Raw genomic sequence first — 11,006 nt, 5'->3', positions numbered from 1 at the left:
TGAGAATACAGGTGTGAGCCACTGCGCCTGGCCAAATTTTTGTATTTTTTAGTAGGGATGGGGTTTCACCACGTTGGCTAGGCTGATCTTGAACTCCTGACCTCAGGATGCACCCGCCTCGGCCTCCCAAAGTGCTGAGATTACAGATGTGAACCACCATGCCTGACCTTTTTTTTGAGACGGAGTGTCACTCTGTTGCCCAGGCTGGAGTGCAGTGGCATGACCTCGGCTTCCTGCAACCTCTGCTGCCTGAGTTCAAGTGATTCTCCTGCCTCAGCCTCCCGAGTAGCTGGGACTATAGGCACCCACCATCACATCCAACTAATTTTTGTATTTTTAGTAGAGACAGGGTTTCTCCATGTTGGCCAGGCTGGTCTTAAACTTCTGACCTCAAATGATCCGTCTGCCTCAGCCTCCCAAAGTGCTGGAACTACAGCCATGAGCCACCGCGCCTGCCCAAGCCTGTGTCTCTTGAGTTGCTTTTAGGTTAAAATTAGATAACCCCAATTTCCAACCCCCATTCTGTCCCTAACCACCTGTCACTCAATCTCTGAGCCTTTGTCACTCTAAGAATAATAATAGCAACTATCCATCACAGCGTTGCTGTGAGGAATTACATAAGCTAATATTTGAAACATACTCAGGGCTTTGTTCAATGGCATAAAGATCTACTGGATGCTTATTATGTGCCAGGCACTGCGTGGTTTATAGGAAACATTATAAAAGAGAGCTGTAATCTTGCATAGTTGGGAGCTGGCAACTGATGATTGGATTGGCCACACCAACTCCGGCCGTTCAGAGAATCATATGCAAGAAATGTCGTTTCCGGCCGGGCACAGTGGCTCACGCCTGTAATCCCAGCACTTTGGGAGGCCGCGGGCAGGTGGAACACCTGAGGTCAAGAGTTCAAGACCAGTCTGGCCAACATGGTGAAACCCATCTCCACTAAGAATACAAAAATTAGCTAGGCGTGGTGGCGGGCGCCTGTAATCCCAGCTACTCGAGAGTCTGAGGCAGCAGAATCGCTTGAACCTCGGAGGTAGCGGTTGCAGTGAGCCGAGCAACCACTGCATTCCAGCCTGGGAGACAAGAGTGAGACTCCGTCAAAAAAAAAAGTGGAGGTTTCAAGTGCTCTTCCTGTGCCAGGTGGAAAGCGTAAATATTACATTGCGTTGCGTTATTTATTCCATAAATATATGTTGAAGACCCATTGTGGTGTGGCATCGTGCTCCGTTCTTGGCTGTCGATGTTAAAGTAAACACAAGGGTCCCTCCAGGTCCCCAGAGCGCAGCCTAAAGGCCCGCCAAGCCGGGGTGGAACCACCCCTGCGGAACCTTTCTTTCCGCTCTCGGTGCCCCGAGTGCCCCGGCAAGAAATGCGTCAGGGACCCCGCCGCGCCGCGCCGGCGCAGTCGGGCCTCGGTCGCCACGGTAACGTGCGCTGGTTAGTGTCTGACCATGAGCGTCCGGTTCGTGCGGGCCGCATGGGCCCGGGGCTTGGGCCTCAGTTGCTGCCGCGGCGCCTCCAGCTTCCCGGTGCCTCCGCCGGGCGCCCAGGGTGTAGCGGAGCTGCTGCGAGATGCGACAGGGGCGGAAGAGGAGGCGCCCTCGGCGGCCACGGAGCGCCGAATGCCGGGTCAGTACTCCGTGCTGCTCTTCCCGGGCCAGGGCAGCCAGGTGGTGGGCATGGGCCGCGGTCTGCTCAGCTACCCGCGCGTCCGCGAACTCTACGCCGCCGCCCACCGCGTGCTGGGCTACGACCTGCTGGAGCTGAGCCTTCACGGGCCGCAGGAGGACTTAGACCGCACTGTGCACTGCCAGCCCGCGATCTTCGTGGCATCACTGGCCGCGGTCGAGAAACTACATCACCTGCAGCCCTCGGTGAGGCCCGAGCCCCCGTGGCAGGAGGGGAAGGTGGGCTCTGCCTGAGCCCTCACCACCAGGTTGGACCCGCCGGGGGCTTCCGCCTGCCAGCCCGGGAGGCTCCCACATCACACTCATTCGATTGAGTTTTATAGAGTTCCCATTTATGCCAGGCAGTGTTCGAGGCGCCGTCAGCAAAACAAGGATCCCTGCCCTAGGGGAGGTTACATCTTAGGGATACAGATAATAAGCACCAAATGCAGTAACTAGGTAAATTAGATGCTCTATAAAAGATGGTAAGTGTTGCAGAAAGAAATACAGAGCAGGTAAAGGGGATGTGGGAGTGGAGGGCCAGTTTGTGGTTTTAAATGATTTTAAATCATTGAATGAATTAATAAATGATTTTTAAAGGATTAATTTTTTTTTTTTTTTTTGAGATGGGAGTTTTGCTGTGTCACCCAGGCTGGTGTGTAGTGGCACAGTCTTCTCGGCTCACTGCAGACTCTGCCTCCTGGGCCCAAGTGATAATAGTGCCTCAGCCTCCTGAGTAGCTGAGCGTACAGGTGTGGGCCACCATGCCCAGCGAATTTTGTTTTTTTGTTTTTTTGTGTTTTTTTGAGACAGTCTCACTCTGTCACCCAGGTTGGAGTGCAATGGCTCAATCTCGGCTCGCTGCAACCTCTGCCTCTTGGGTTCAAGCGATTCTCTTGCCTCAGCCTCCCAAATAGCTGGGATTACAGGTGCCTGCCACTACGCCTGGCTGATTTTTTTGTTTTTATTTATTTATTTATTTATTTATTTATTTATTTATTTTTATTTTTTTCATGAAAGTTTTTAGTTTATTAAGCTTCTCGTGAAAAGTCTGCAGCGGCCATAGATAACATCATTGCAGCACCTTTACTCCTTTGGCTTTTTGCCAGCACCAACATTGGCCTTTGCAGTCCTCCTGACTTTCTTCATTCTGTTCTTGCGTTCCTTTCGTTGCTTTCTTGAGGTCTTTTTCTTCTCATACAGGCCATGTCTTGCAAGTCTATGTTTGGGTTCATTTTTCTTTGCATAATCCAGGGAATCATAAATCATGCCAAAGCCAGTTGTCTTGCCACCACCAAAATGAGTTCTGAATCCAAATACAAAGATGACATCCGGTGTGGTCTTGTACATTTTGGCTAGTTTTTCCCGAATTTCTGTCTTAGGCACTGTTGCCTTCCCAGGGTGAAGGACATCAATGACTATTTGTTTCCTCTAAAGTAGTTGGTTGGTCATGAACTTTCTAGTGCGGATAGTTACTGTGTCGTTCATGATGGCGGCCTATCTCTATTTTTATTTATTTATTTTTAAAGACAGGGTTTCACCATATTGGTCAGGCTGGTCTTGAACTCCTGACCTCAGGTGATCCGCCCTCCTCAGCCTCCCAAAGTGCTGGGATTATAGGCATGAGCCACCACGCCCAGCAATTTTTGTATTTTTAGTAGAGACAGGGTTTCACCATGTTGATCAGGCTGCTCTTGCACTCCTGACCTCAGGTGATCCACCTGCCTCAGCCTCCCAAAGTGCTGGGATTACAGGCATGAGCCACCATGCCTGGCCAAATTTTCTATTTTTAGTAGAGCTAGGGTTTCTCCATGTTGCCCAGGCTGGTCTCAAACTCCTGACCTCAGGTGATCCGCCCACCTCAGCCTCCCAAAGTGCTGGGATTACAGGCAGGAGCCACCATGCCTGGCCGAATTTTATATATATATATATATTTTTTTTTTTTTTTTGAGACACAGTCTCGCTCTGTCGCCAGGCTGGAGTGCAGTGGCGTGATCCCTTCTCACTGCAACTTCCACTTCCGTTTTCCGGTTTCAAGCAATTCTCCTGCCTCAGCCTCCCGAGTAGCTGGGACAACAGGCACACACCACCACGCCCGGCTAATTTTTTGTACTTTTAGTAGAGATGGGGTTTCACCATGTTGGCCAGGATGGTCTCAATCTCTTGACCTCGTGATTCGCCCACCTCAGCCTCCCAAAGTGCTGGGATTACAGGCATGAGCCACCGTGCCCGGCCCGAATTTTGTATTTTTAGTGGAGCTAGGATTTCTTCATGTTGCCCAGGCTGATCTCAAACTCCTGACTTCAAGTCATCTGCCTGCCTCAGCCTCCCAAAGTGCTGGGATTACATGTGGGAGCCACCATACCAGCCTAACATCTTTTTTTTTTTTTTTTTTTTTTTTTGAGATGGAGTTTTGCTCTTGTTGCCTAGGCTGGAGTGCAGTGGTGTGATGTGGGCTCACTGCAGCCTCCATCTCCCAGGTTCATCCACCTCGGCCTCCCAAAGTGCTGGGATTACAGGCATGAGTCACTGCACCAGCATAAATGAAGGAATGTTGAGATGACTTGAGAATGTCACTTCACTCGAAGGTGGTGGATTGATTGCTATTAATATTTAATAAGACGGTAAATGTTTAGCCCTTGAGATCCTTTACCCTATTTCACCTCCACGACCACCTTGTGAGGTTAATACTGTTATTTGATGGTTGAGGAATGTAGACTCAGATATTAAAAAGAATTAGTTGACCAGGCACCTTGGCTCAAACCTGTAATCCCAGCACTTTGGGAGGTGGGTGGATTGCCTGAGGGCAGGAGTTCGAGACCAGTCTGGCCAACATGGCGAAACTCATCTCTACTAAAAATACAAACAAATGAAAAAAGCTGGGCATGGCGGCGTGCGCCTGGAATCCCAGCTGCTCGGGAGGCTGAGACAGGGGAATTGCTTGAACCAGAAAAGTGGAGGTTGCAGTGAGCTATCACGCCATTGCACGCCAGGCTGGGTGTCAGTGTGAGACTCTGTCTCAAAAAAATAAAATGAATTAGTTAAGTGGTCCTTTTGAATTGTCATAATAATATTCATTCACTGCTTACCCTGGGCCAGGTCTATGCTAAGCACTTTATAGACATTGTATTCACATAATTTTCTCAGCAGCCCTTAGGTCCTGTTCTTCCCTCATTGCACAGATGAGATAAAAAGTCCAGAGGGATTAGGGAACACTCCCGAGCTAAGAAATCTAGTCTCTGACTCAAAAGTCATGCTGTTGGCCAGGCGAGGTGGCTCACGCCTGTAATCCCGGCACTCCAGGAGGCCAAGGTGGGTGGATCACTAGAGGTCAGGAGTTCGAGAGCAGCCTGGCCAGCATGGTGAAACCCGGTCTCTACTAAAAGTACAAAAATTAGACAGGCGTGGTGGTGGATGCCTGTAATCCCAGCTACTCCAGATGCTGAGGCAAGAGAATTGTTTGAACCCAGGAGGCGGAGGTTGCAGTGAGCAGAGATGGCGCCACTGCGCTCTAGCCTGGGCAACAAGCAAAACTCCATCTCAATAAAAAAAAAGTCATGCTCTTAACTTCTGCACAACCATATGGCCCGAGAGCCTGCTGTAGGGCCACGGCAAAGGAATCCAGAGCCCTGGGCTGGTGTCAGTGTGACCATGGGCGGAGCTGACTGGGCTGTAACTTACCAGGAAACTCCTCCTAAATAAAGGGCAGGATTCAGTGATAGTCAAGGTCACTTCTGCATGTCCTCTTCCGGCTGGTGCACCAAGCCCATAGAACCTGGCTCACTGAGATGCTGAACACCCTGGCAGCAGTCAGGTGCAGAGCCCTGGAACTGGGCTCCCCAGGAGAATGAGGCCTCACATTCTGTGTCTGTCACCACAGGTGATTGAGAACTGTGTTGCTGCTGCTGGATTCAGTGTGGGAGAATTTGCAGCCCTAGTCTTTGCCGGAGCCATGGAATTTTCTGAAGGTACACAGGAAGGCGTTTGGTTTTGTACAGTGGTGTGGTCTCAGGCACTTTAGGGGTAAGGGACACTGCCAAAAATGATACTGGACCTGCTCAGGTGTTGGGAAGGGAACACATGGATAGGGATGACATTGGCTCATGAGGACAGGACTTCACTGTGATTCCATTTTAAGCTTGAAGAATTCATTAAGGATTTCCCTTATTTTTGTAATCTCATGAAGTCTGCTTGCTGGACTCTCACCCCCTATCCTGTGCACTCGCCTACCTCAGCACCTGCCGTGGATAGTATGTGCTCAGTAGATTTTCATTGAATTAAAGAGTAAGTAAGTATTTGATCTGGAGCTATGTTAGTTTTACTTCTTAAGAATTTTGCTGCCCAGGAACCATGGCTCATGTCTGTAATCCCAGTGCTTTGGGAGGCCAAGGCAGGAGGATCACTTGAGGCCAGGAGTTCCACACCATCTTGGGCCACATAGTGAGACCCTCATCTCTGCCCCCCCACAAAAAACAAAAATCAGGTTGGGTACAGTGGTTCACACCTGTAATCTCAGCGCTTTGAGAGGCAGAGGCAGAGGCAGATGGATGCTTGAGCCCAGGAGTTTGAGACCAGCCTGGGCAACATGGTAAAAACTCCATCTCTACCAAAAATACAAAAATCAGCCAGGCATGGTGGTGTGCAGCTGTAGTCCCAGTTGAAGTACTTAGGAGGATGAGGTGGGAGGATTACCTGAACCCAGGAGGTCAAGGCTGCAGTGAGCTCTGATCCTGCCACTACATTCCAGCCTGGGCAGCAGAGTGAGACCCTGTCACATACAAAAGAAATTAGCTGGGCCTGGTGGCATGCACCTGTAACTCCAGCTACTCAGGAGGCTGAGGTCGGAAGATCGCTTGAGCCCAAGTCTGAGGCTGCAATGAGCTGTGATTGTGCCACTGCACTGCAGCATGGGTGACACAGCGAGACCCTGTCTAAAATGGAAAAAAAAAAAAAAAAAACTCTAGTATAGAAACACAAGGTTACTGGGACTGGAGAGGGAGGAGTGGAGAGTGCTTCCATAGTGGACGTGGAATGTTTGAAACTAGACAGAGTTGGCGGTTGCACAACATTATGAATACCCCAAATGCCACTGAATTCTGCACATTAAAGTGGTTAATTATATTTTAAGTGAATTTCACCACAGTGCTTTTTTTTTTAAAGCATTATATCATTATTAAAGAAAGTTTCATACTTTCACATTTTATGAAACGATTTTATTACGTGTATCATCTTACGTGTGCATAACGTGCAGAATTAGGCCTGGTGTGATGGCTCACGCCTGTTATCCCAGCCCAGCACTTTGGGAGGCTGAGGTGGGCAGATCACCTAAGGCAGGAGTTTGAGACCAGCCTGGCCAACATGGTGAAACCCCAGCTCTACTAAAAATACAAAAATTACCCAGGCATAGTGGCGGGCGGGTGCTTGTAATCTTAGCTACTCAGGAGGCTGAGGCACAAGAATCATTTGAACCTCTAAGGCAGCAGAGGTTGCAGTGAGCCAAGATCACGCCACTGCACTCTAGCCCGGGCAACAGAGTCAAACTCTGTCTCAAAAAGAAAAAAGTGTGGATTATAGTATATTTACAATTTTGTGGGGGTTTTTTTTGAGACAGTATCTTGCTCTGTCACCCCAGCTGCACTGCACTGGTGCAGTCGTAGCTCACCACTAGGCGCCTATCCCAGCTACTCGGGAGGCTGAGGCAGGAGAATTGCTTGAACACAGGAGACAGAGGTTGCAGTGAGCCGAGAGCACGCCACCACACTCCAGCCTGGGCATCAGAGCGAGACTCTGTCTCAAAAAAAAAAAAAGAAAAGAAAAAAAGAACCTCAAGGAGGTTGTGACTTGGCTAAGGCAACATGGTTCCCACTCTGTGCCTCTTTACCTTTCACCAGAGTTTCTCAGTAGTGGCACAATTTTTTTTAAAATAGTGTTGCTATTGGGCCAGGTCATTTGTTCTGTGGGGGAAAAGGAGGCTGTCCTCTGCATTGCAGTGTGTCAGACATCCTCCCTGGCCTCTACCCACTAGACGTCAGTGGTACTTTTAGTCGTAACAACCAGAAAACGCCTCTGGACACCGCTGAGCACCGCTGTCCTACACCAAACCAGCTTTACGGCAGGAAGCTCCTTGGGTTCGTTTGTATCATGCCAAGTACAGCAGTGTGCTTTTGGTGATGAATGCTTGTGTGGTCGGTAGAGATGTATAGAATTGTGAGTGGAGCCCAGGCTTTGTTTTTCAGGCCTGGCCTTTTTGCCTTCATTCTGTGTCCTCATTTTTCCAAATGTGCTTCTCTCTGGACAGGTTTGTATGCAGTGAAAATCCGAGCTGAGGCCATGCAGGAAGCTTCAGAAGCTGTCCCCAGTGGGATGCTGTCTGTCCTCGGCCAGCCTCAGTCCAAGTTCAACCTCGCCTGTTTGGAAGCCCAGGAACACTGCAAGTCTTTAGGCATAGAGGACTCTGTTTGTGAAGTGTCCAACTACCTCTTTCCAGATTGCAGGGTGATTTCAGGACACCTGGAGGTGGGTGTTGATGGGAGCCGCCTTTATAGACCCCAGTCCAGTATGGAGAGTTGGAACTGCTCCACACCCGTGAGACCTGGCAGTGCGGCAGGTGCTCTGTCCAGCCTGGTCTTTAGGAAGTATTTTGGGGCCAGAGCAGTGAGGTAGAGTGAGTGCCGCAAAGCAGGCAGGACCCAGAATGCTGCCCCACTCCACCATGTGTAGGATGGGGTCTGGAACAAGCCAGCCAGCCCATGTCTAAAGTCAAGGGGCAGGGCCAGGTGATCTCCAGGGCCTCCCTGTAGTACATTCTGGGCTTCTGAGGAGCCTCTGATCTGGTTGCTTCCTTAGGGAAAAGAGAGCTGTTTTCTGCCGGATCGCTCTGCCTGCCCTGCTTTTTTTAGGTGTCTGTTTTTACACTGGTGTTCATTTCCTTTCCACTGTCTTTCCTTCCATTTGCTACTTCCCCAAACATTTATCAAGAACTGGGGACGCACAGACTGATTAGTCAGGGTTCCTGCCATCAAAGGAAGAGCCCCTATGAATGTATGAGTCCAGCCCGAGGGGTGCAGGGGAGGGTCTGGCTGACCAATGATGGGCCTAGGAGCAACCGAGGAGGCAGCAGCTGGAGGATGAGCTTGCATTCGCCAGCAGGGGGCATCCTGAGCAGAGCAGCAGGAGCCCCTAGGGAAAGAGCAGTGGGTACTGAGTGCCTGGCTTGGGGAGTGCTGAGTGCGTGCAGATTGGAACCTGTATGAGGGGCTGCTGCCTGGGTCAGATATTTCTTTTTTTTTTTTTTTTTTTTTTTTGAGACAGAGTCTTGCTCTGTCACCTAGGCTGCTGGAGTACAGTGTCACTGCAACCTCCGCCTCCTGGGTTCCATCAGTTCTCTGCCTCAGCCTCCTGAGTAGCTGGGATTACAGGCATGAGCCACCACACCTGGCCAAGGAAGGCATTCTTCTCACATTTTCCACAGAAGGGTGCTGAGGCGGAGAGTGGAGAGTGCTTGGAGATGGTAGAGGCAGAACTGGATCCTGAGTCTCTCACTCCAGAGTCTGTTTCTGCTGCTTGACCATGCCTGGCTCCTCTTCCCCTTTGAGGACTCGCCGAATGCCAGGCATCCTCATCTGCCTCCTCTGAAGCAGTGAGAGCCGGCAGGAGCCTCTTGGGACTGTTCTGAGATGGTGGGCAGGTCAGGTACGGTGGCCCCAGCTCAGTCTTGGAGCTGGTTACGCATTCCCTTTAGCAGTCTTGGAAGGAAGCCCTTGGAAGGAAGCTCAGGAAGGACCTCGCAGTCAGGGCAGGAGTCTCCCCAACAGGTTCCCGCACAGGTGCACTCAGTCTGGGTGACAACTGCTAGGCTTGTCCTTTTGGTCCTTTTTTTTTTTTTTTTTGAGACGGTCTTACGTTGTCTTCCAGGCTGGAGTGCAGCGGCACAATCTCGGCTCACTAACCTTCACCTCCTGGGTTCAAGTGATTCTCCTGCCTCAGCCTCTCAAGTAGCTGGAACTACAGACGTGCACCACCACGCCCAGCTAATTTTTTGTATTTTTAGTAGAGATGGGGTTTTACCGTGGGATTGTAGTCGTGACCCACTGTGCCTGGGCCAAGGACCAGCCACTGCACTGGAGACTGCTGGCCCCTGCAGTGGTGACCTTGACCCCTGTGGCCCTAACCTGGGACTTGAGAGGGCTCACTATTGAGCCAGAGTCCAGAGACCTTATATGGAGAGCCCCAAGAAGTGCCACGGAGTAGCCATCTGCATACCTGCCAGTCACTCAGACAGTCTGGGTGTGGAGGGAAGGGCTTGGTCTGCAGAGTCCAGAAGGCCCAGACCAAAGGCTCCCAGCTCCTGTGGTGCAGCCCTCAGTGGGATGGAGCTGCATTGAGGGTGATGGTGGAAGGGAAGCACGGGCCAGTCAACAGGAGCCAGGTTTTGCTGCAGTGACAAGCAGCCCACACCTCAGAGGTCACAGCACAGAAGTGCAGGTCCCATTCCTAGTCTGTGCTCACCAGGCAGGGTTCTGCTGAGCGTTTTTAGCCCAGGACTCAAGCTATGGGGGCAGCTTCTAGGGAACAGACAGACTAAAGTGGGTGGATCACTTGAGGCCAGGAGTTCAAGATCAGCCTGTCAACATGGTGAAACCCCATCTCTACTAAAACTTAGCCGGGAGTGGTGCTGCACACTTATAGTCCCAGCTACTGGGGAGACTGAGACAGGAGAATTGCTTGAACCTGGGAGGCAGAGGTTGCAGTGAGCCAAGATCGCACCTTTGCACTCCAGCCTGGGTGACAGAGCTCGCTCTCAAAAAAAAAAAAAAAAAAAGAAAAGAAAAAAGTAGAAATTAAAAGAGCATCTTCTGTTTTAAAGACCTTTGCAAATTCAGTTGTTTGCTAACTGCTGCAAGGGTTTGCAGCTACTGGCTAGCCCGAGGCCCCTTCTGAGCTCAGATGCCCATCAGAAGGTTTTTGACGTCAACAAGAGAGCTCTTTCCTTCTGTAGAGAAACCCCAGATGAAGGTGACAAGCCAGACCCTGCATTATGAAATGGGGGCTTGAATTTACCTTCTGAATTTTTATTTTGAAGATTAAGGAATAAAAAGCAAACAGTCTTGTCAAAAATTCTGAAAGGTGTGGTAGAACTCTCACTGAGCGCTAACACTTCTTAGTGCTCTTCCTTTATCAGACACTGTCACATGCCTTATGGTGTTTGCTCTTCCCGGCAACGTTGTGAAGTAGATGGAACTGTGCTTTATTTTAGGGATGGGACAGAAGAGATTCAAGGGTGTTAAGTGAAGTGCCTGGGGACAGTGCTGGGACAGACAGGTCACATTTCCA

At 50.3% G+C, this 11,006-nt stretch overlaps 1 protein-coding gene and 1 pseudogene across 3 annotated transcripts in view; one reads left to right on the top strand and one right to left on the bottom strand.

The window, feature by feature from the left end:
• Positions 1 to 1,457: 1,457 nt before the first annotated feature.
• The window catches only part of LOC105732413 (malonyl-CoA-acyl carrier protein transacylase, mitochondrial-like), a 29,309-nt gene continuing 19,760 nt past the window's right edge, over positions 1,458 to 11,006 (top strand). For all 3 annotated transcript variants that reach the window (XR_010339397.1, XR_010339398.1, XM_064368179.1), the window contains exons 1-3: positions 1,458 to 1,880; positions 5,554 to 5,641; positions 7,972 to 8,189. Coding sequence is in view for 1 of the 3 variants with exons in the window: in XM_064368179.1 (XP_064224249.1) it covers positions 1,458 to 1,880; positions 5,554 to 5,641; positions 7,972 to 8,189 (729 nt within the window). In the remaining 2 variants the exon portion in view is untranslated. The remainder of the gene's footprint in view (positions 1,881 to 5,553; positions 5,642 to 7,971; positions 8,190 to 11,006) is intronic.
• LOC135271319 (small ribosomal subunit protein eS24-like) lies at positions 2,745 to 3,161 on the bottom strand (annotated as a pseudogene).

This window comes from Aotus nancymaae, unplaced genomic scaffold, assembly GCF_030222135.1.
Source record: "Aotus nancymaae isolate 86718 unplaced genomic scaffold, 86718_ANA_hifiasm-v0.15.2.pri h1tg000076l, whole genome shotgun sequence".
Classification (NCBI taxonomy): domain Eukaryota; kingdom Metazoa; phylum Chordata; class Mammalia; order Primates; family Aotidae; genus Aotus; species Aotus nancymaae.
The sequence above is the reverse complement of the archived record's forward strand: the minus strand, read 5'-3'. Positions and strand labels throughout refer to the sequence as shown.